The 26,156-nt window shown below is 40.1% G+C and overlaps 1 protein-coding gene across 4 annotated transcripts in view; it reads right to left on the reverse strand.

The window, feature by feature from the left end:
* Positions 1–2,649: 2,649 nt before the first annotated feature.
* The window catches only part of pigq (phosphatidylinositol glycan anchor biosynthesis, class Q), a 61,916-nt gene continuing 38,409 nt past the window's right edge, over positions 2,650–26,156 (reverse strand). For all 4 annotated transcript variants that reach the window (XM_072559477.1, XM_072559475.1, XM_072559474.1 and 1 more), the window contains exons 7-11: positions 17,174–17,285; positions 11,366–11,446; positions 10,953–11,067; positions 9,286–9,347; positions 2,650–5,500 (exon numbers count right to left, since the gene is read on the reverse strand). In XM_072559477.1, the coding sequence (XP_072415578.1) occupies positions 5,348–5,500; positions 9,286–9,347; positions 10,953–11,067; positions 11,366–11,446; positions 17,174–17,285 (523 nt within the window). In that variant the 3' untranslated portion in view covers positions 2,650–5,347. The remainder of the gene's footprint in view (positions 5,501–9,285; positions 9,348–10,952; positions 11,068–11,365; positions 11,447–17,173; positions 17,286–26,156) is intronic.

A 26,156-nucleotide genomic window follows, 5' to 3' on the forward strand; every position in this document is an offset into this window, starting at 1 on the left:
CACAGCAATGGTCACAGATAAACAAAGTGCTGGGGGTACTCAGTAGGTCTGACATCATCTGCAGAAACAGAAACAAGAGATCATAGCCTAGATTCTCCACTGTGAACATGTGATTTGTGTATGGCGACCTGGTGGAATCCCCATTGTGGCACACTCCAAAGGGAGTGGGAAGCTGAATACTAAACTAGAAACTTTGGATGGTTCCAATCAAGTAAAGTAGTTACTGAGGAACAGTTAGATTATTAAGTACATAATCTAACTCCTGAGTAAGTTAGACAGGAAGGAACTGTTTCCCCTTGATGGATTGATCAATGATCAGGGAACATAGATTTAGGGTCGGGGCAGGAGGTTTAAAGGAAATGTGAGGAAAATCTTTTTCATCTAGAGATTGGTGGGAATGTAGAACTTACTGCCTGTAAGGGGTGGCAAAGACACTGCTGCCTCACAGCGCCAGGGATCTGGGTTCAATTTCCACCTTGGGCGACTGTCTGTGTGGAGGTTGCACATTCTCCCCGTGTCTGCGTGGGTTTCCTCCCACAATCCAAAGATGTGCAGGTCAGGTGAATTGGCCATGCTAAATTGCTCATAGTGTTAGGTACATTAGTCAGGGGTAAATGTGGGGGGATGGGATACTCTTCGGTGGACCTGTTTCCATACTGTAGGGAATCTAATCTAATCAAAATCTGATTTGGAATAGTTTGCTGCTTGTTTTTGGCTGGTGCAAGCTCAGGCAGCTGAAGAGCCTTGTTCTGTGTTATAGGTCTCTAAGACTAACTATTTAGTAGACCCCTACTTTTACCATTCACTCAACTACACCTCCCTCAGCTCACTTACATTCCAGATGCTGACCTGACATCACTCACCTCGGGGACCTGATACCGCCCCGGACCATACCCTCCTAGAGCCTCCCGCTCCCTCACCATGCCTCCCAGATCTGACACCTGTGAGGACCCCTCTCCACTGGCGTGACCACACCTGCCAACAGACCCAACCAAACCCAGACCCAAGTCAGAGACATTAGGAACATTTAAGTGACTGCTGGACAAGCACATCAATGACAGTAAATTGAGGGGTGTGTAGGTTAGGTTGATTTTAGATTAAGATAGATGCTTGGCATGACATTGTGGGCCGAAGGGCCTGTACAGGCTGTACTGTTCTATGATCACTATGTTCAAACCCTTCTGACCCTTGACACACCAGCTCCAATCCTTCCTCCTGCCTTGGGCCCGATTTCTCCCAAACACCTAGCCTTACCCTAAACACTGCATACTGTAATACTTACCTTTCCACCTTGCAACACCATCTATTTGGCATTTCTTTATTCATTCATGGGATGTAGCTGTCTGTGGGTAAGCTAGCATTTGTTGTCCAACCCTATTTATCAAGGGGGCAGTTAAAAGTCAACCATATTGCTGTGGGTCTGAAGTCACATGTAGGCCAGACCAGATAAGAATGGCAGTTTTCTTCTCTGAAGGACATTAGTGGACTAGATAAGTTTTCCCCCAACAGTCGCTTACGGTCCCATGTTCATTGTTAGACTCTTAATTTTAGATTTTGAAAAAAAAATTGAATTCAAACTTCACCATTTGCCATGGCAGGATTCAAACCCAGAACATTATCTGGGTCTCTGGATTAATAGTCTAGCAAGAATGCCCATTACCTCTCCAGGTAACTGCTGACTGCTGTAAAAAGAGAGGGATGTGGTTTGGCTTCCACTGGCTGTTCTGCACTACTACAGAACCACTAGAAGGTAGAACAGCTCCTCATTTCTGCACAGAATCCTCTCTCATAAACATGGTCCTCCCAGCTTTCTAAAACAAGGCCCAGAGTGGCGACATGCACGATACTGCCACTTCTCGAAAAATCCATCTCGCATTTCAACTCTAATAGGACTCTCCTTCAGTCCCGAAGAATTCACGTTTGTATTGCTTCTGTTTCCATAGATGCAGCCAGAAATGAGTATTCAGAACTTGGTTTTTACTTCAGATTTCCAGCTCCCATAATTTTGTTTAACAGATCTGCAACAGACTGAGGTGTACAGGTCCATTCTATTCTCCCTTCAGCTGAAACTGGGATATAAGCCGACAAAAACCAAATTAGTCGTTGGATTAAACAGCTTGCTCTTTAAAAAGGTATGTGGAGAGCAGGTTTCTTTAAACTTTAAACACAGCACTGCACACTGACGTCTAGCATACGGGTACTGAATGTAGCATGGGATCATTTATTTTGGGTCGGACAAGGAAGTCTTGTAATGCAACAACACATTCACAGCAGTGCTAATGGTGACTGACAAAATTCAGGGCATCTTTGCACCATGTACTTTCTTCCTCTATAGTGCAGGTTAGGATGTAAGAGACACTAAATAATTAGCAATTGGCATGAGATATCAACATACAACAATAAAAGAAGGTTGGATATAAATAGTGAAAATGTAAAGTAGTAAAAACGGTGCTGAGAAAGAATAAAATCGATATTAATATTGAAACCAATTTGCATTTTCTTTGAAATATATTTCAAAGAAACAGGTTACCACAGATCAAGCCAATTAAAGATTAAGGTAGTCTTGTGGCTAGACTGAAAAATGCACCAGTAGCTGTAAGAGTTAGATGAAATGTAACCAAAATTAAAATTATAAAACGTTATGCCATAAACTGAGTACAACTGTTTTATGGGGAAACATTCAGCTAGCAGTACGTTTCCAGTAAGGTGGCCTGACGTCTGTATGAATATATTACACAAAATTGGTTCAGCGTCAGACCCACTGCAATTGACTAATGTTCTTTAAAGTTGTTATCTTGGTGGTGCCAAATTAAACGTCGCTGTTGCTTCGATATTTAAATGAGTTAGATAGTTTTGACGTGCCACAGCAATTCATCTTCATGGATTTCACCTGAAACTAATAAAATTGTGAACGCAAATATTTCTGAAGAAAAACAAACATACAAATAACATCAGATCAGATTTCATTCACTAAATTAATCATTTTTTATACATTTGGCCCTCTGCAAAAACCAGAGAAGCATAATTCGTAAAGCAACAATACTGCAAGAGTTGGGGGAGTCCAGAACTGGAGGGTTTTGGATGAGAGGGGAAAGATTTAAAAAGGGACCCAAGGGGCAACTTTTTCACGCAGAGGGAGGTGCATGTATGGAATGAGCTGCCACAGGAAGTGGTGGAGGCTAATACAACATTTAAAAGGCATCTGGATGGGTATATGAATAGGAAGAGTCTATAGGGATATGGGTCAAGTGCTGGTAAATGGGGCTGGATTAGGTTAGCATATCTGGTCAGCACAGATGAGTTGGACGGAAGGGTCTATTTCCGTGCTGTATGTCTTGGAAACATGGATGAAATGCCTATTACTCTCGACATGCTGGAGAATCTAACTGTGAACCAGTTAGGTTCGGATATCTGGTCAGCATGGACAAATTGCATGGAAGGGTCTGTTTCCATGCTGTACATCTGTGACTCTATGGAGAATGAGGAATATTTTCCATCACAGATATAGCCTGGAATTTATGCTGTTCTGGAGAGTTATGACAAAACTCTGAGAATCTCCGAACATAAAAACTAGCACAACATCACCAGAGAAATTGGGGTCTGTGGAAAACCATTATTTCCTCTTCAAGTCCCGATTTATGCATAAAAATTACAAAGTGTGCAACCACTGTACCATCATTCACCCATATTTGGAACAGAATGCATAAAAAAGCAACTGCAGAAGTTTTTCAATTTGTGATGCAACTTATTCTAATATCATGAATATGCCATTTACAGATACAAAAAAAACACTGCTGGTCTCAGTGAGGAGAAAACAATGTTGCCAATAAACATCAGAAATATAATTTCAGAGAAGATAATTCTAATCCGCCAAAAACCTCTGAGCAGTTTACAGCCATTCAGAATTTTGAAATTCAGTAACTCCGAGTGAAACTCTCTTTTGCAAAGGGAGGGGTGAAGCTATATTAAGTGAGAAAGATTTCCAGGAAAGGTCTCTCAGGTATTTTGTGCCAAGACACAGTACAGTGTACAATGTTGTACAAACTTCCGCCGTTACAGTGTATGCTTTCAGGGAAATCAGGACAACGTGATGTTTAGTATTATGATTTGTTGGATACTCCTGTGCTCTAACTCTGTTCAGAATCCTTCAGAAACTTGCCAATGAACAGATTTTGTAGACGTCCAAAACTAGCATAGGTTTAAGGTGAGAGGGGAAAGATTTAAAAGTACTGCAGAGAATGGTGTATGTAAGCAATAAGCTGGAAGAAGTGGTGGAGGCTGGTATACTTACAATATTTAAAAGGTATCTGAATGGATATACAAATAAGAAGGGTTTAGAGGGATAAGGGCCAAGTGCTGGCAAATGGGACTCAATTAATTTAGGGTACCTGGTCAGCATTGACGAGTTGGACCAAAGGGTCTGTTTCCATGCTGTACATCTCTATGACTCTAAGTGCTTTGAGAAAAATGGGTTCCCAATTGACCTTAGGCAACTCAATGAACACAAAGAATTATATGGTAATGTACCTAAAATAGCGTGTTTTAAAAATTACAGAAACATAGTTTAAAGGCATTGCATATCGTAGTTTAAAAAAATTACTAAGGTTAATCTTGTGAATCCCTGGAAAACAATATTGTCAACAATGGTGAGATATAAAATATCAAATATTTAGCTTGATTGTTCCACCAAACAGGGCAATAGAGTTCTGAACATTTGACAGAAATCAGAAAAATGTATGGAGTTTCCCTTTTAACTTCCTCTGCAATTAACACAAAAATAATATCTTACAATTTAGATTTGAGTGCATCAATTTGGCTCAATATGAAACTGATGCAGGTATGGCTGTTCACTGAAAATGAGCATGTTATTCAGAAATTATACTAAGGTACTAAGGCAGAGGATGTTACAAAACACAAACAGCAAGTATAAAGTATAAAAAGAGATCTGTCTAAAAACAGTGCAATAATGCTTCAAGCTTACAGCAAATTGAAAAGCATTCTTACAGAACTTGAAAATTGCACCCAATATACAGGGACTGGAAATGCATTTGCTGTAACAAAAGAGGTAAAAGGGTGAAATTGTAATTTGAGACACGGTTCCTTCATATCCCAAATGACATTTTAAGCTTTCTCAATTTTGATATTTAACAAACTATGTCAATCTACTAATAATTTTGCAGCATAATTTTGGCACTAGCAACAATCAGTGATTTCAAATTTATAACTTTTATAATAAAAAAAATCAAAGAGTAACCTCTCCTCTTTGAAACAAATGGCAATGCAGACATAATGCAGGCAATTAGACATGGACATATTCAGAGGACTGCTGCTTTATGGCTGTATTTTCTCAGTCTTGTTTCTCTGTTTTGTGTTTCCAGGGATAAACCAGCTCCCCAAGGAACAGTTTCTGACACAGTGTTGTCCACGAGTCCTTCGGATAACAGCTGTAAGTTGGCAGTCTGTAATATCTGATTATCATCCCATAGGTCAGGGGATTAATCTGTTATTAGAACAGCACTGATTACTAAACTGAAACAGCTTTTTCCACTTTGTTAATTTGTAAAATCTATCTTTCTGACATTTAATATTTCTCCCTCCAGTTTAAAACTTTGGAGAATGCAAAACACGAGTATTCAGAGATAAAATCAGAGACTCAATCCATTAATTTCATATCCACTTAAGACATAAATGACACCGCCTGATGTGGGTGAATGATGTCCAAACAAACTCCATTTTCTGTTGTCCCAGGGTTAACATACTGATTCAATGTGGCTGACTTATAACTAAGGAGTTTTTTTTAAACACGATGTCCAAATTCCTAGATAATGAAACTGAAGGTTACCTTAACCTACAATAAATGATGTATCTTGGAAGCTTTCATAACATACACGACAAAAACAGCTACAGAAAAACAATAATATAATAATATTGTTAAAAGCGATTTACAAAAGTAAAATTAACCACACATTTTCCAGGGAAGGGTTGACGTTGATGACTGCAGCAGACATGTTTACCTTGGGTAAAAAAAGTTGGACAACTTAGGGGTAAACACTACAATTGAAGCCTTGCACCTTAACATAGATAGGGAGTACAAGAAAATAGGCCAGAAATAGGAGAATGGCAGGGAAAAGCTGAAGAAATGAATTGCAGAGACACGCTCGGCTAGGCTCCAGAGGGACAAAGGCAGCACTGAAGAATAGGAAGCTAAAGCAAATTGCCTGGGACTTCAGTTGATGCGGAGGTGGGATTTAGTGTTGACATGAAGCTTTGTTTGAGTTGTCTGTGAAGGGTGAGACTCAGGTGCAGTGTGTTAAATCATCAAATCGGGTGACAAAAGCATTTCAACAATCATGAGAGTAAGTTAGAGGAAGAGCTCGAAATAATGATCTTGCTGAAATCAAATCGGAATATTATACAAAACAGATCATTCCTGCATATAGAAAATTCATGAAATGACAAGCTGGATTGCCCCTTAGTAAGCCAGGTGTTATTTTTGGGGACGTTACGTCGGTGTTCTGTTCATGCTGACAGCGACCTTTCTCACATATCTTCTGCTCCTCAGTTCATTAATTATGTATCTAGCCTGTTGGCTTCCTTGTGCAATAATGAAGCAAGAGCTGCAAAACTTCTGTTGCTACCAGGACCTTCTGCAGTGCAAGCCACTTGCACCATATGTAAAGCCTCGCTGCACACCATTTCAGTGCTGCAAGCCAGGAACCACCTCACACACTGTCCTCTTGAGAAAGTGAAATTTCTTAAATGAAACTGAAAGGTGGCTGTCTGCTATCCAATAGGAATTTGAAGTCCCCTGTGGATGGGGTTCTTGAGAGGAGGGTCATGCTCTCTCTGGTGAACCACCAGAGGAAACCAAAACACCAAACACAGACATTGGCCTGGCTCAGTGCTAACTCCAGGGTGTGACTGTAAGACAGCACAGGAAAAAGGCTGTGTAAGAGTAAATGTCACCATGCTCTCTCTCTGTTATCTCACACTCATACTAGCACTGTGGCTGCTCACAAACCTCACCTAGGCTCATGAACTATCAACTTCAGTATTGCCTGCTGTGCCTCCATTCAATAGCTCTTCTTCAGCTTATCCGTCACAATTATGAAAAAGCTATCCAATCCAGAGGGACTGGCAGCATTGAAGTCAGGTCAAAGAAACGACGCCAAGAACCATAATGCACCCTGTGTGAATGCATGAAATGACTGTGAGCCTCTGTGTAAACTGGCCTGCCAGAAGCACGGAAATCAAAAATGTCTGAGCTCCATCGGGAAGTCTTTAAGGACTGAAGTGGATCCTGAGCTCGTCAGATGGTAAATGTGGTGAGGCTGGTGGTTTGCTGTCACTAACTTTGGTGAATGAATGGTGGAGGAGGACACCATCCATGAAGCATTCAAGGCCAGGTTGGTGAATATAAGAACAAGGAGCAAGAGTAGGCCACCTGGCCCCTTCAGCCTGCTCTGCCATTCAATAAGATCATGGATGATCTTTTAGTGGGGTCAGCTTCACTTACCTACTCTCTCACCATAACCTTTAAATTCCTTTACTGTTTGAAAAATTATGTTAGCTTTAACAACATTCAATTAGGAAGCCTCAACTTCTTCATTGGACAGGGAACTCCATAGATTCACAACTCTTTGGGGGAAGAAGTTCCTTCTCAATTCAGTCCTAAGGCTGCTCCCCCTAAATTTGAGGCTATGCCCTCTTGTTCTAGTTTAACCCACCAGTGGAAACATCCTCCCTGCTTCTATCTATCCCATCATAATTTTATATGTTTCTATAAGATCCTCCCTAATTCTTCTAAATTCCAATGAATATAATCCCAGTCTACTCAGTGTCTCCTCATAAACCAACCCCCTCAACTCTGAAATCGACCTAGTGAACCTCCTGTGCATCCCCTCCAGTGCCAGTACATCCTTTCTCAAGTAAGGAGACCAAAACTGCACACAGTAATCCAAGTGTGGCCTGGCCAGCACCCTATAAAGCTGTAATATAACCTCCCTGCTTTTAAACTCAATTCCTTTAGCAATGAAGGACAAAATTCCATTTGCCTTCTTAATTACTTGTTGCACCTGCAAACCCAACCTTCTGTAATTCATGCACAAGGACACCCAGGTCCCTCTGCATAGCAGAATGCTGCAAATCTTGACCGTTCAAAAAATAATCCTTTTTACTGTTAATCCTACTGAAATGGATGACTTCATATTTATCACCTCCATTTGCCAGATCTTTGCCCACTCACTTAAACTGTCTATCATCGGTTCCATTACATACTATTCAAGAAAAGTATAGCGGATGTGATATTATAATGTAGACGCAAAGGAGGAAGTGGAAAGCTGCATCCATTAGGTAACTGCTTGGGTGTTCAAGTCAGGAACTGTTGCCCTTTAGTTTCTCAGGAGAGCAGGGGAGAATTACACGCTGCATATAAACAAGTGAGCTGGGAAACTAATAAGATGCAAATGCATGGAAATAAGGTAGGCACTACTTAAAGCAAGATTCTGATCTCGCCACTGAAACCTTAAGAGGAAAACTAGGAAGTTGTTTTGTTGTTAATGTCAAGAAATTTTCATTTTTGTTTTATTTCTACTCATTTCACACCACTAGGTAATCCAAGATGGAGGAGGAGAAAAATTTCTGGCTGCAACAGCTGCTCCCTTTTTGAGGTATTTTAGGTGTTGGAGGTGATTTCCTCGAATACCAGGAGCAGCAATTACTGTTTTATATGCAGTTGCATTGTTTTGGAACTTTTTTTTTCAAAGTCAAAACAACAGCAGTTTTAAAAGGGAGAGGAACAGACAAAGGAAGCACATGGTGAGGTCATTGCAGGACAGAGAGGGAGAGAGGGAAAGAAAGCCACATTGCTAACCGACAGTCACGTTGAGGGTGGAACGTGTATGTAATGAGCTGCCAGAGGAAGTGGTGGAGGCTGGTATAATTGCAACATTTAAAAGGCATCTGGATGGGTATATGAATAGGAAGGGTTTGGAAGGATACGGGCCAGGTGCTGGCAGGTGGGACTAGAGTGGGTTGGGATATCTAGTCGGCATGGACGGGTTGGACTGAAGGATCTGTTTCCATGCTGTACATCTCTATGACCGTTGTCTACATGGCTGAAGCCATGGGAAAATTCTGCTCTACCTTTTTCCTTTTGATAGGAAACAAAATGTGGAACCACTGCAATCCTAAAATGATTACAGCAATTTGATTTTTTTGTGAGGCAAATAAGTTAGTCATTGAAGAGAAAGTTCAGTCACAATGAAAGTATTGATATCACTGTACCTGCATTAACAAGTGAAGAGGTTTGTCAGCAACTGTCTGAAAAACTTTAAACTTAACACCAGCTGCAGATAAAGGACAAAAAGATACATTACAAATTTTCACTTCCATACAATAAAGGATGCAGAATATATTTTGATGTGGCATTGATTTTATAGCAATATTTAACTGCTGCATAATGCATTTGTCAAATTATGAATATCACAAAAATCTTCTGTGAAAGAAGAATCCTTTAGGGTTTTACCAAATATCAATCTGGTTATATATTAAAAAATCTTTAGCACTTTACAACAGTCCAATGTGCTTGGTTGAATGCTGCGAATGGAGATTTTAATGATTGTCAGCAATAATATTGGATTTCAAAGAAACAATATCTTGGAGTGTGAAACATTAATCATAGTATCACACATAGAAGTTTAAAAACAGAATTTCACCTCAACAGAAAGATCAATAAATTGGTAGAGATGTGTAAAATTGTGTCGATGGAAGTACCTATGAACTTATATTTAAAGGTATTTGGGTGGCATGGGGGTTTAGCGGTTAGTACTGCTGCCTCACAGTGCCAGGGACCTGGGTTTGATTGCACCCACCGGTGACTGCGTGGATTTCCTCTGGGTGCTCCGGTTTCCTCCCACAATCTAAGGATGTGGATTGCCCATGTTAAGTTGCCCGTAATATCATGGGGGGAAGTGCAGATTAGATGGATTAGCCATGGGAAATGCAGGGTTACAGGGATAGGATAGGTATAGTGGGTCTGGGTGGTATGGTCTTCAGAAGGTCTGCTTCCACACTCTGGGGATTCTATGATTGATTTGAAATACCTGGTTGTTCAGAGAAACATCTAAAATGCAGAACCAATAGCCCACATTTTGTACCAACAATGGTAAGGCTACATCCCTCACTGTTGATAACAAGTAAATTGGACATCAACTTCTGGAGTCCGTGCAATTAAATGTGGAAATTGCTGTATGTCATGCTCCCGCACAAGTCAGACTAAACCTCAGCACTGGAATCAGTTAAAGGCATGAAGTTGCTGTATTATATTTTTATTCAGTTACAGGGTATGGTGTCTTTAGTTAGGTTAACATTTGTTGCCTCATCCATAATTGAATTCAAAGAGCTGCCTTGTTGCTGTAGCTTGTGGTGTGGGCACATTCGCAATTAGGGAGGGAATTACAGGATCTTGACCCAAGGACAATGAAGGAATGACGATATGGTTCAAAGTCAGGATGATCTGTGTCTTGGGGGGAAACTTGTAGGCGTTGGGTGTTTGTAATAATGGTACTCTCAGGATTATGTATATTTTCAATGCTGTGACATTACTAAAAAAACATTTTAAAAGCTGATTTTTAAATTGTCCTTCCTGCCTCTCTACCTCACTCTCTTAATGATATCTTTAATTCCCTCTCGAGATGAGTTAAACATTCTAATTTATATATCCTGCTTTAGATTCGGCCTGCTTCATGAGGATTCAAGTCACATTGTTACGTTCTCTACCCACACAAATCACCAATCCCCTGGAGAGAACACTGGCCTGTAAAGGCTCTCTAAATACTTCATGTTGCCACTCAAAAGCCCATAAATGGGCATGTTGAACACGAGTGCATTGCTCTATCAATAACTTTCTGCTTAGAGAACAAAACCAACAATTTCAGCTGTAGGAGCAGTACCTGCAAGCCTATAAGGTCGGCACAGTCTGAGTCCTAATGCGTACAATGGGAGAGAGCTAATGAAATCCACAAGCAAGTGAATGAGACCCTGGACGACAACCACCACCAACCTTAACTGTTGAAGAATGGAATAAAACAAGGAGTTTGAGTGTGTCGGTAGGTTTCAAACAAAACTTTCTCAGCACAGAATATACACATTTATATTACAATGTGATTCAAGTAACATGCAGTCTAAGAAAGATACTGTAATTTAATTTCTAACCATGATTTAATCTACAGAAATATGCTGAAACATAAACTACAGCAACTTAACAGGTCCACTATGTAAAAAACAGAAGGTGATTTATCACATATTACGCACAAACGATATACATTTCATTCGTGTTCACTGAAGTGCAACAAAAGCTCATTACCAGTGTAAACACAAGGTAATAGAGGGCTGTAGTTGGCAAGAGGAAGAGTAGAATGGTGAACAGCAGGGTTCCAATAAACAACTGTAAGCAAAAATAGAAGATGTGACTGTTACATAAAAGGCTATCATTTAGTTTAAAAAAAAGCTTTCGAAAATAAACATTAGACAAATGGAATAAGTCTGACACACACTAATATAGAGGACTGGCTACTACAGTAATTTACAGATTCTATATTTAAGCTGTTTATAACAAACGTTCTGCCAAAGACAACAGATAATTAATCATCTGAATGGGATAACTATGGAATGAGGAGGTCAGATTACAATTTTCCTGTATCTGACATTATTCAAATTACATGTAAACGTCTTGGCCTCTTTCTGGTAAGCCTGCAGTGCTCTGGCAGGTACGACCCAAGATAAAATTACTGCCAATTTGAAAGTCAATGAAAACCCACAGCTAATTATTATGGATAGTCTTTGTCCTGTGTTTAGATATTCACAAATGTCCAAAGGGTGCAGTAAATTACTTTTCCAGCTGTGAATGAATTTAAAATACACTGAAGGGGAGATATAATTCAGTAAAATCATACAAACAAATGAACCAAAGAAAAAGCACAAGGGGACATTTAAAAAGATAGATGTAACAGATCCACTGAACTACAGATTAGTTTAATATTGATGACAGGGAAGATACTGGAATCTTTATTCAAAAATGCAACAGGGAATCATTCAGAAAACTGAGGAAAATTAAAGAACAGTCAATATGAATTTCAAAATGGACGGTCATGTTTGAAAAAATCTGAAGTATGAGGAAAACCAGACCAAGGTAATGCAATGGATACAAAACAGATAAACTGTTGAGAAAACCTTCAATGGCAGCCTTGGGAGTTGAAAGCATTACATCAAAATCTACAAATGGCTACACATTGAGTAGTATTATTATATCCAAGGAAGATTGAGACATACAAGAACATGTTGACAAAGCCACAGAATGGGCATGCAAGCAAGTTTCAATATAGATAAGTATGAGATGGTCAATTTTAATAGATGGAAGAAGGATGCAATTAAATATTTTGAAGGCAGATGTAGATAATTGACTAGCAAGGGAGTCAAAGACTGTTGGGAGTAGGTAGGAGTGTGGAGTTGAAGCCATAATCAGAAGCTGAATGATGGAGGAGGATGGAGGGGCAGAATGGTGCACTCCTGTGCCATCTACCCCCAGGAAAATGGAACATAAATGGCATGGAAGCATAAAAGGTTCCAACATATAGATTGCTACATTTTTTTTAAAAAAAGCAACAATTATCCACTGAAATCTAGTTCAGAAGAACAGAATTTAAAGCATATATAGTATATATGGTAAACATATATGGAATTTTTATTCAATTAGAGGATTCATAGAATCCCTAGTGTGGAAACAGGCTATTTGGCCCATCAAGTCCACACAATCCCTCCAAACAATATCCCACCTACACCCACTGCCCCCTTCCCCAATCCCTGTATCCTGCATTTCCCATGGCTAAACCACCTAGCCTGCACATCCCTGGACACTATGGGTAATTTAGCATGGCTAATCCACCTAACCTGCACATCTTTGTGACTGTGGGAGGAAACCAGAGCACCCGGAGGAAACCCACGCAGACACGGGGAGAATGTGCAAACTCCACACAGAGAGTCGCTCAGGTTGGAATCAAACCCGGGTCCCTGGCGCTTTGAGGCAGCAGTGCTAACCACTGAACCACCACAGTTTGCTCTCTGTATTACAAAGAACATAGATCCACTGGAGAAAGCACAAAAACATTTGCACAGTTTATCAAAAGTATCAGGAAAGACTGAACAGGAAGGGCCTTTGTTTAAGGGAAGATTGAAGTGTAGCCTGATAGGGGTCTTTAAAATCAAGAAGGGTTTTGATAATTGTCATGCCCCCAAAGCATAGTGAAAGATCCTGAACTGCGACTAAATTCTAATTTACAGAAAGAATCCTGTGCTTTGCTGAAGATCATAATTTCCCCATTTACGAGACTAACACTGCAGCATCTTCAACTGCATTCATCTGCTATTAAGCTCCTATGAAAAGGATTTCTGCCAGAACCCAATGATTTACCGGACTCTTCATGATATAAACTTATGCAAGTCTCTTTCAGCAATTGTAACCCTCTTTCCTTTCTTCTCTGTACACTTATGTGCGAGTGTGTGTATTGTGTTAAATCTCCCATCAGCTTTACCTCTGGTTTTTGAATGCGTGATTAATCCTATGTTGTTATAACACAATTCCTCGTAAGTCATTTTAAAATCAGACTTCAAGAGTAGTGTTTGGGGAACAAACCATTACTTATTTCAAAAAGGAAAAGATTGAAGAAACAAACTGAAAATCAGCTGAGAGGAGGATCATAAGGCAGTCTAATGAAGGTAGATTTATGGGGATACAAGTCCTTAGAGGCACAAATATAAGATATTCACTGTCGAATCCAATAAAGGAATTCAGGAAACACTTTACTCAGTGTGAGAATGTGGACCTTGTTAACACATATAACAGGTGAGGTAAACAGCAAGGGTAAACTAGTTTAGGAAGTGAAGGAGATAGACGCTGGTACAGAAAAAGTCATGGTTCTTCTCATGTCCTTGCTGTAGTGCTCCTTGTGCACCAGAACTTGCTTGACTAGGAAATCAGTTTTTCTACTATAGCTACAACATTGGTATCCAGCTTACAAAATGGACAATTGGCTGAGTATGTCCTGTCTGTAAAAACCAGGACAAATCCAACTGCGCCAACTGCTGCCCCATCACTCTACTTTTAAGCATATGCAATGATGGAAGGGAGTCTTCAACAGCATCATAAAGCAACACTTGCTTTACAATAACCTGCTCACTGATTCAGCTCTTCACCTGATTACAGCCTTGGTCTATACCTGGGCAAAAGTGTTGGATCCGAGAGGGGAAGCAAGCATGACTGCCTTTGACATTAAGTCAGCATTTGACTGATTTAGCAAAATTGAAGTTAATTGGGATCAATGGAGTGAGCAATGGAGTGGAAAGGGGTGGAGGGGGAAGATGAGGGAGGAATATTTTGCTGATTGGAATCATAACTAATGGAAGAGAATATAGTTGTTCTTGTTGGAAGCCAATTATCTCATGCCATGGGATTTTCTGGCATTCCTCAGAGTAATGTCTGAGGTCCAACTATTATTAACAGATTAATTAATGATCACTCCTCCAACATTCAGTTTGAAGTAAAAGTGCTCGCTGATAATTGCAAAGCGCTCAATAGATAATGGGCATCTCCAAGAAGATCTGATGAAAGGCTTTTGCCCGAAACATTGACTCTCCTGCTCTTCGCATGCTGCCTGACCTGCTGTGCTTTTCCAGCACCACACTCTCGACTCCAATCTCCAGCATTTGCAGTCCTCACTTTCGCCCATCTCCAAGAAGACAACAACAGAGTGGAACCATGGGTTCTGGACATTCAACGGCATTACTTTTGATGAATCCCAAATCAACATCTAGGGCTGGGGGAGTTGCCATTGATCAGAAGCTGCGTCAGAGTAGCCATATAAATAGTGTGGCTAGAACAGCACGGTGGCACAGTGATTAGCACTGCTGCCTCACAGCGCCAGATACCCGGGTTCAATTATCGCCTCAGGCGACTGACTGTGTGGAATTTGCACATTCTCCCTGTGTCTGCGTGGGTTTCCTCCGGGTGCTCCAGTTTCCTCCCACAGTCCAAAAATGTGCAGGTTAGGTGAATTGGCCATGCTAAATTGCCCATAGTGTTAGGTGCAGGGGTAAGTGTAGGGGAATGGGTCTGGGTGGGTGCGCTTCGGCGGGTCGGTGTGGACTTGTTGGGCCGAAGGGCCTGTTTCCACACTGTAAGTAAGTAATCTAAAAAAACCAATTGGTCAGGCGATGGGAATCCTGCAGTCACTAACTCACCTCCCAACTGAAAGCATTTTCACCATCCGCAACACACAAGTTCGGAGTGTGATGGAATCTCTAATTGACTGGAGAATTGCAGCCCCCAACAGTCCTTAATTAACACAACATCATCCAGAAAAAAAACAAACCACTCCATGGAGCCCCATCCAGTACCTTAAACATTTGTCTCCACTAATTACAACAGCAGTAATTTACAAGAGGTCCTACAGCAATTCAATAAGACTCTTTCTATACCCATAACCTCTGCCAACTAGAAGGACAAGGGCAGCAGATGAATGGGAACATCACCACTTGCAAGTTCCTCTCCTGACCACACACGTTTCTGAAGAACTTCATCACTTATCACTGTCTGAGTCAAAATCCTAGAAATTTCTCTCAAACAGAACTGTGGCATACTCATCAGAGTCAAGGTTAGAGTGGTGCTGAAAACGCACAGCAGGTCAGGCAGCATCCGAGGAGCAGGAAAATCGACATTTCGGGCAAAAGCCCTTCATCATCTAATCTTAACACTGATCTCCAGCATCTGCACTCCTCACTTTCATCTGTGGCATACTTATCCCCGTGGACTACAATGCTTTAAGACAGTGGCTCACCATCACTTAAAGGGCATTTAGGGGTGAGTAATAAATGCTGGCCCTGTGATGCTAACATGCCATGAATGAATGAAATAAAGATATGGTGACTGGGTGGGATACAGTAAGGTGTAGGAAATCTCTCGTAGATCTGTATAAATAGGTCAATACAGTGTAATATTTTGTAATTTATAATAATCTTAAATGTCTCTACTGAATTTAAAAAAAAAATTCTCTTTTCTTAATATAACCATTCCAAATTCCCTTGTCTCTTCACGTAACTGATGTCCTTACTTTTGATTTTATATCTATGTCTCTGTTTAGAGAGTTTAGGATTCCATTGTGCTTTTCCTAATAATGATTTTAACTTTCCCACCATCTTTTAGGATTTGTATCAGTATAATCCTAGGTCTCTTTTCAACTCCTACACCAAATACAAAATGTACAAAAATCCTTCATGTTACATATTCTTTATCAATCCCTTCAGAAATCTATCGTAATTTCAGCAATTTGTTTCAGCGTAGTATTTTTGACAAGTATGTTAAAAAAGTTTCTAGTTGCTGATGGGTCAGTAAGCAGAGGATACAAACTTAAAGTAAATTGGTCTCAGAATATGAGAGGGTGTTAGTTACACAGAGGGGGTTATCATTATGTGGAAGTGTTCTGAACAGGAGTCATACCAGACTCAAAGGTTAACTTTGTTTCTATCTCCACAAATGCTACCTGAGTTTCTCCAGCATTGTGTGTTATTTGCATGTTTCTATGAATTTGTCAATGCTTTATGATCCTATTTCCCATGAATGAAATACACCATAAAATGCCTAAATAAGGTGAGTTCCCAAGACAGAGGTCAAGAGGAATCATGAGTTCAAGTTCTGGGTTTGAGAACTCTGAGACAACAATGGTTGCGGTGGAGCTCTGACCAAGTTATAACAGTTGTACAATTGTCCTCCTGCACTTTCAGTTCTCTTTGAGGGATCAGCTCAATGTTCAAGCAGTGAAATGGAGTCACAGAGGGAAAAACATTGGGAAGCTCTAAATGGTGCATGGGGTGGTGACCACATAGCAGTAGAGAAGATGCAGTGCAAGTTGATCCCATCCTATCCTCCAAGATGTGACGGGTGTACAAAAAGACTTACAGATGCTGTGCATTGAAATAAGCTGCATACAAAGAAAATTTAAAGGGTTTGTCGTTGCTATCATAATCCAGTATATATATAAAATTTGCAGGTGGTAGTCAAAACAACTTAATGTTCTGGTACCCTAATAACTCAAAAATGTTAGGGAGCAGAAAAATTCACCACCTGATCCAAGTCATATGAGCAGGAATCCACACGCTGCCTCAGAACATTCCATTTCTTTCCTCTGAATAATCGCCAAAGAGATGATAAGCCATAGATCTTCAAACAGTAGAGTCTTTAGAACAGGAAACACATTCAAATGTTATGCCTTAATGCTATAGCATTATGCAAATAGAAAGCAGGTAATTTTAAAAAACAAATTCACCATTTGCACAATTTTTACATTTTTGCACTAATCATCCATAGTTTACGCACCGAACTTATTGTCAAACTGACATGAGAAAGAAATGACATGATCTATTCAAAGTCTTCAAATATTCAACTTTGCATTTGATGGACTAACAATTTGTAGGATCAAAGCAATTACATCAAATTGTGCCAGTCTGCAGTTAGGCCTATTTATTTTCTTGAAAGAAACAAATATCTAATCTCAGTGTCTTTTGCATTTGCTCTTTTATTATCTTCCCATTATTTTTCCTTTAAGGCTTGATTGATTCTTTCTTAGGCAATGCTCATCTCCCATTGACTCAGTTCTGGAGAAAGTACATTAACCTGAAATCTGGATTAGTGGTGCTGGAAGAGCACAGCAGTTCAGGCAGCATCCAAGTAGCTTCGAAATCGACGTTTCGGGCAAAAGCTTCCTGATGAAGGGCTTTTGCCTGAAACGTCGATTTCAAAGCTCCTTGGATGCTGCCAGAACTGCTGTGCTCTTCCAGCACCACTAATCCAGAATCAAAGATTGAACTTCCACAGACTCCTGTGGCAGAGAATTCCATAAGTTTACCATGCCATGAGTAAAATAACATGCATCTCATCTCAGACCTAATTGCTTTTACCTCATTGACCTGAAACTTTAACTCTCTTCCTCTCTCCATAGGTGCTGCCCAGCTGAGAGTGCGTTCAGCATTTTTTAAAATTCATGATTTTTTTTTCAGTTCCTAAGTTTATTCTCAGACCTTGGAATCTCCAAAGGATTTTGCTTTATGACTTTATTCATATTAAGATACATCGAAGAAGGATAGAACATTTAATCATTCTAATATATCATGCTCCTTGTCAGAGTCTCCCTCACCAGTGGAAATAATTTGTCCTCATTTACGTTTTTTGTTTCCCTTAGAATTTTGAGAACTCCAATTAAGCCACCCTTGAGCTGTCGAAATCAAAATGAATACAACCTCAGTTTGCAAAATAATTCCTCATAATTTTAGCCTTTGAATGCAGGTATCATTCTACTGAATTGATGCTACATTCCCTTGAACATATTTTCTGCGCAAAACTGCCGTTAGTTTAAGAATGAGGTGGCTGAAGGAAAGTTTGTATTAGTGATAACCAGAGAAATTAATGGAGCTGAAGGTAATAACCCTAGGACCTGACACTTTACATTTGATAGTGTTGAAAGGGATGACTAGAGAGGTAATTCATGCATTATCTTCCAAAATTTCATAGATTCTGAAATGATTCTTATGGTTTGGAAAGTAACCAACATCAGCCGCTTTTTAAGAAGGGAGTGAGGGAGAAAACAGAAGAACAGATTTGTTAGCTTTACACTAGTTTTAGGGAAAATGCTAGAATCTATTATAAAGAATTTGATAGTTAGACATTTGGATAAAAGTGATCTGATGAAGCATTGTCAACACTGATTTGCAAATTGGAAAGAGTTTGGCAAACTTGTTGGAAATTTTTTTGAAGATGTTACTAACAAAACTAATAAAGGAGAGCTGATACACTTCCATTTTCAGAAGGCTTGTGACATATACTATGAAACGACATCAGACAAACTGGGTCTATATTCTCTAACGTTTTAAAGAATGGGAGATGACCTCATTGCAACTTTGAAGATACTTAAATAGATAGACAGGGTAGATGTTTTCTCTGGCTGGGGAGTCTAGAACCAGAGAGCACTATTAAAAAATAAGATGGATGCAACTTAGGCCTGAGATGAGATGCATGTTATTTTACTCATGGCATGGTAAACTTACGGAATTCTCTGCCACAGGAGTCTGTGGAAGTTCAGTCTTTGAGAATATTTAAGATAGAGAGTGGCAGATTACCAATGGCAAACAGGGTCATGGGAAAGGTGTGGGTAAAAGACATTGAAGTGTTTGATTATGAGTGATTAAGCAAATGGTCAACATGCCATTTGCTGTTCTAATTGCTTGTAGCCCCTGCATGCTAACTTTTGCACAAGTGTATCCAAGTCTCCTTAAACATCAGCACTTAATATTTAACAACTATTAAGAATAGAAAACCAAGATATTTGTGCAGAGAAGCAGAGTTAACACTTCAGATTAGATTACCATTAGATTCGATTACTTACAGTGTGGAAACAGGCCCTTCGGCCCAACAAGTCCACACTGACCCATTCCCCTACATTTACCTCTTCACCTAACACTACGGGCAATTTTAGCATGGCCAATTCACCTAACCTGCATATTTTTGGACTGTGGGAGGAAACCGGAGCACCCAGAGGAAACCCACGCAGACACGGGGAGAATGTGCAAACCCCACACAGTCAGTTGCCTGAGGCGGGAATTGAACCTGGGTCTCTGGCACTTTGAGGCAGCAGTGCTAACCACTGTGCTACCGTCCCACACGATCTGAATTTTCATCAAAACTGGTATTGCTAATTATTCAAGGTTCACGTTTGTTATTCTTTCATGCAATGAGGACATCACTGGCAAAGAAGGCTTTTGCTACTCATCCCTAAATTCTCTCAACTGAGTAGCTAGCTAGGTCATTTAAGAGGGCAGTTAAGTATCAACCACTTACTGTGGATCAAGTGTAAGATATACCAGTTTTACATAACAGATTTCCTTCTAAAAATGACATCAGTAATACAGATGGGGTGATAGTCTCTGGATACCATTAAGAAGATTAGTTTTCAATTCCAAATTTATTAATTAAATTTAAATTCAGTCAGATGCCACAGTGGCATTTGAACTCACAACCTCAGAGTATTAGGCTCTGAATTACTAATTCAGTGATATTATCACTACAGCACTATCTCACCCTAGCTGATAATGCAGCAGTTACATTATATTGCAACAGTGATTAAACCATGCATTTCATTCATTGTAAAGCACACCCAGTGATTGAGAAAACCACTGTATAAATAAGTCTTTCTTTTATTATAGACACTATATTCTATATAGATGACGGCAATTGTCAAGTTAGATGAATGATACCTTATTAAAGAGTTTTTACTATTTAGGAAAAAAAAGTCCAAAAACAAAATAGTTCCAAAAAAATTGAAAATTCCAGGGTTTTTTTTTACTGTATTGCTGATATAAGCTCTTTCATTTTCAGTTATCATCTGTGTTATGAATTAGAAGATTTTAAGCTAAATGTACACGAAGCACAATGAAACGAAAAACTTGTAAAAAAGCCAAATTTAGTAAACTATTCATTGAATTTGACAGTGTAACATTCACACATCTCCAATATTCACACCCACTATAATTCCATAAGCAACCACTGTATGGGAAAACAGAATAAAAAGGCGACAAACATCACTTTAATATTCAAAATGCACCAAGTTAATGACACTCCAACAGTTGACAAACAGAGCCATTTTATATTACATGAATATGTTTTCTTCCTGGAAACTGTGACTGAAGAGTACTTTTGTTTGAGAAATAAAAACCCTCACTATTAGTGCACACTAACTGGAATCCTGCACAAACAACAATCGCCTTCTGCTTTCCAGAGCAGGCCTCCCAGGTCAGGCTAAAGAAAGACAATGATTGCTTTCAATACAAATGTTAACATGGAAAACAAAGACAGTAATATGGAATAAAGCACGATTCTGATCTCTTTAATTTGTGGCTGTAATTCAAAAAGCCACATTGTACAAACTACAAGTGCTGCATTTGCAATATCCTTGCTACTGTGAACGAACTGGGTTGGTGATAATGTCAGCATGACTTAAGAACACGATATCAAAGCAATGCAAATCTCTCGAAGGCTTATTCACAGTACCACTAACATTTCTACTTTTAGTATTCATAAGTTCCAATCCTGATTTTAACTAAGCCCACCAGGTGGAAACTAGGCAATTAAAATTAAACCAGAAATTTACCCCACCCCCATTCCATTTCTGTTAGCTGTTATTAACCCTATCAGTCTTTTTCACAGAGTAGGGGAGTTCAAAACTTTTGGTTTTAGTTTAGGCACAGGTTTTAGTTGAGAGGGGAAAGATTTAAAAGGGACGTAAGGGGCAACTTTTCCATGCAGACAGTGGTGTGTTTATGGAATGAGCTGCCAGAGGAAGTGTTGGAGGCTGGTATATAATAAGTATCTGATGGGTACGTGAATAGGAAGGGTTTAGAGGGATATGGGCCAAATGCTAGCAAATGGGACCAGGTTAATTTAGGATATCAGCACAGACAGGTTAGACTAAAGGGTATGTTTCTGTGCTGTGCAACTCTCTTTTGAGGTGGTAAGTGTGGCCCTATGGGATTAAGCAGGGTAGTTCAATAAACATGCAGATTGTCAGATGGCAGCATCAGACGGTTTGAAGGGAAGCAGTCTCTTCAGATCTGCACAGAGCTGCTGAGGGCAGAACAAGTCCAAATGATGTTTGAGATATTTTATATTTTCTTGTAGGCCAGAAATAGGTGCCTTCAGCCCAATAAGGAAACCTTGCACTGTCTTTGCATCTGGCTCTGTGTCAATTATTCTTCCATGGAATATTCTTTTGTAATGTGGTTTTATTCCCACATCCACAGGTTTGGAGTCAAGACAGGCTGATTGAGAAGAAGACAAGGTCACAAACCATCTTTAGGCTCGAGCTTCTTCATAACAGTGTCTATTGTTTATTAGGTCAATATGCTACAATACTTTGTATTCAGAGATACACCTATTCATAAACTTTACCACCTGATGACAGTCAGTCTTGTCTACATGCTTCTTTGCATGTGTTTCTAACATTCATCTGGCTAATTGTGAGGCTTCTGCCTAGCCCTGACGTTCCTGCCCAGCCCTTTTTCATGGCCCACCTCACTATACTATTTTTGTCCAGTGAGGAGAAGTTCTGCAACATCATTGCAAGGTTACTCCAGAATTCCAAAGTCCTTACATAACAGATGTGAATGCACTGGAAGAGCCAATATTTGTTTCTCATTCCTAACTGCCCCTTGACCTGAGTGGGAGAAAGTGAGGACTGCAGATGCTGGAGATCAGATTCAAAAAGTGTAGTGCTGGAAAAGCACAGTTCAGGCAGCATCTGAGGAGCACATACTCTTCATCAGGAACAACCTGAATGGTTTGCTGGGTCATTTCAGAGGTCTTTAAAAATCAACTGCACCTTTGTGAGTGTGGAGTCACATTAAGTAAGGCTGGGTAAGAATGGCAGTCTTCTTTCCCTAGGGGACATTAGTAAACTGGATGTGCTTTCACGACAGTGAACTACAGTTTCATAATCATAATCACCGAGACTAGTTGTCAATTCTAAATTTTATTAATTGAATTTAAATACCATTGCCTGATATGGTGGGATTTGAACTTATACCCAGAGCATTGGGACTCTGGACTATTACTCCAGTGAGATAGCCAATTCTCTAGCACAACTGCCTCCATGCTCCACCAGTAACAGACAAGACTGTCACCCATCTCATGCCCTCTTCAAGTGAATGCTGGGAACAGTTTTCATCTGTTGCCACTTGCAGCTTCCTGTAGATGAATCCCTACTTGTACCCTACAGCCAGACCGTGGATCTGGCCAGGAGTTAGATAAAATGTATTGAAATTAAGCCTCATCTTCCCCAGACTCCTGGAGGAACTGCCTACTCTGGTGCTTGCTTAAGCCACACTCGTTTCCCCTTTTCATCTTTAAAATTGACCCCAATATGGCTAGAATATTTTAAACTATTGTATCAAAAGCATTGTAGAATCAAAACATTTATGGCACAGAAAGAGGCCTTTTGCCCTGTCACAAATACATCTGCCGAAATCAGGTCACCCAGGCTATTCCCTCTATCTAACCTTTGGTCTGTAGCCTTGCAGGTTATGACATTTGAGGTGCACATCTGACACCTTTGAAATAGAACATAGAACATTACAGCACAGTACAGGCCCTTCAATGTTACATTGACCTGTGGAACCAATCTGAAGCCTATCTATCCTATACTATTACATTTTCATCCATATGTTTATCCAATGACCATTTAAATGCACTTAAAGTTGGCAAGTCTACTACTGTTGCAGGTAGGGCATTCCATGCCCCTATTACTCGGAATATAGAAACTATCTCTGACATCTGTCCTATATCTATCACCCCTCGATTTAAAGCTATGTGCCCTCGTACTAGCCATCACCATCCGAGGAGAAAGGCTCTCACTGTCCACCCTATCTAACCCTCTCATTGTCTTTTTTGTCTCAATTAAGTCACCTCTCAACTTCCTCTCCAATGAAAACAGCCTCAAGTCCCTCAGCCTTTCCTCATAAGACGTTCCCTCCATACCAGGCAACATCCTAGTAAATCTCCTTTGAGCCCTTTACAAAGCTTCTACGTCCTTACTATATTGCAGTGACCAGAATTGTACACAATACTCGAAGTGCGGCCACACCAGAATTTTGTACAGCTGCACCATGACCTTGTGGCTCTGAAACTCAATCTGCCTACCAATAAACGTCAGCACACCATATGCCTTCTTAACAACCCTATCAACCTGGGTGGCAACTTCAGCAGTTTTTATGCACATGGACACCAAGATCTCTCTGTTCATCTACACTGCCAAGACTTTTACCATTAGCCCAGTAATTTGCATTCCTGTTACTTCTTCCGAAGTGAACTACGTCACACTTTTCCGTATTAAACTCCATTTGCTACTTCTCAGCCCAGCTCTGCATCTTATCTATGTCCCTTTGTAACCTGCAACATCCTTCCACACTGCCCACAACTCCACCAACCTTAGTGTCATCTGCAAATTTACTAACTCATCCTTCTATGCCCTCATCCAGGTCATTTATAAAAATGATAAACTGCAGTGGACCCAAAACAGATCCTTGTGGTACACAACGAGTAGCTGAACTCCAAGATGAACATTTCCCAACAACCACCACCCTCTGTCTTCTTTCAGCTAGCCAATTTCTGATCCAAACCACTAAAACACCCTCAATCCCATGCCTCCGTATTTTCTGTAATAGTCTAACATGGGGCACCTTATCAAACACCTTTCTGAGATCCATATACACCACATCATCCACTTTACCCTCATCCACCTGTTTGGTCACCTTCTCAAAGAACTAATAACGTTTGTGAGGCATGAACAACCCTTCACAAAACCCGTGTTGATTATCCTTAATCAACTTATTCCTTTATAGATGATTTTAAATCCTCTCTCTTATAACCTTTCCAACACTTTACCCACAATCGAAGTAAGGCTCACTGGTCTCTTGTTACTAGGGTTGTCTCTACTCCCATTCTTGAACAAGGGGACAACATTTGCTATGCTCCATTCTTCTGGCACAATTCCTGTAGACAATGACGACATAAAGATCAAAGCCAAAGGCTCTGCAATCTCTTCCCTGGCTTCCCAGAGAATCCTAGGATAAATCCCATCTGACCCAGGGGACTTATCTATTTTCACACTTGCCAGAATTGCTAACACCTCCTCCTAGTGAACCTCAATCCCATCTAGTCTAGTAGCCTACATCTCAGTATTCCCCTCAACAACATTGTCCTTTTCCAGTGTAAATACTGATGAAAAACATTCATTTAGCACTTCACCTATCTCTTCAGACTCCACGCACAACTTCCCACTACTGTCCTTGATTGGCCCTAATCTTACTCTAGTCATTCTTTTATTCCTGATATACCAAGCTTCAGGGTTTTCCTTGATCCTACCTGCCAATGACTATTCATGTTCCCTCCTGGCTCTCCTGAGTTCTCTCTTTGGGTCTTTCCTGGCTAACTTTTAACTCTCAAGCGCCCTAACTGCGCCTTCATATCTCATCTTAACATATGCCGCCTTCTTCTTTTGACAAGAGATTCAACTTCTTTAGTAAACCATGGTTCCACACTCAACCACTGAAAGGATTTGAGAAATCTACCTCTACTAGATCCCTACTATACACCTGAGTGAAAACTTCATCTCCTTTCTTATCAAAAATATTGTTTTCAACCCCGTGATGAGGTAAGCAAAAGAAGGAATCTAGTTATCAGTATTCTTTTTAAAATCAATTTTGTTTTGTTAAAATCAAAAACAGAAATTCATGGAAAAGCTCAGCAGGTCTGATAGCATCTGTGGAGAGAAATCAGAGTTAATGTTTCAGGTTCAGTGGTCCTTCTTTCAAACAACATCCGCAGTTCTTGCAGTTTTTAGTTTGCTTTGTTAAAAATTCAATTAAATTTAATTGAAAGAAAATGTCCTTGTTAAATCAAAGGAGAAAGTGAGGACTATAGATGCTGGAAATCAGAACTGAAAATGTGTTGCTGGAAAGCGCAGCAGATCAGGCAGCATCCAAGGAACAGGAGAATTGATGTTTCGGGCATGAGCCCTTCTTCAGAAATGCTGAACGTGTGTAAGTGTCCAAGGGGTTTAGATAGAAGGGCATAACTGCCACAAGGCAAACTTGGGACGATAGGATGGGTAGAGGGTTCTACCTGGCATGGATGGGGAACACAGGTGAGGAAGAATGAGGGTTGGTCAAATAATTCATGCTTCATTTTAATTTTTGGACACAGCACTGGGGCAGTGTTCCACCCAGCCTTCTATGTCAAATGGCAACTTCCTCAGCTCTTTCGGACACCTGGCCAGACTTCCAATACAACTCACACTCAGACTAAAAATCAGGAGTGTGGCAGCCCCTTTATATTTTATAAAAACAGGTCAGGTTCACGGAGCTGGGAATTCACTGGTATCTGTGCACCCAACCTGGGAACAAAGATTGGTATCAGTCACCAATCGTAGCCAATAGTTTGTGCTTTTATCATGCAGCATTTATAAAATGGCTGCTTTCTAAAAATTTGCTCATTTATGGGATAT

The sequence above is a fragment of the Chiloscyllium punctatum genome, chromosome 40, assembly GCF_047496795.1.
Source record: "Chiloscyllium punctatum isolate Juve2018m chromosome 40, sChiPun1.3, whole genome shotgun sequence".
Taxonomy (NCBI): domain Eukaryota; kingdom Metazoa; phylum Chordata; class Chondrichthyes; order Orectolobiformes; family Hemiscylliidae; genus Chiloscyllium; species Chiloscyllium punctatum.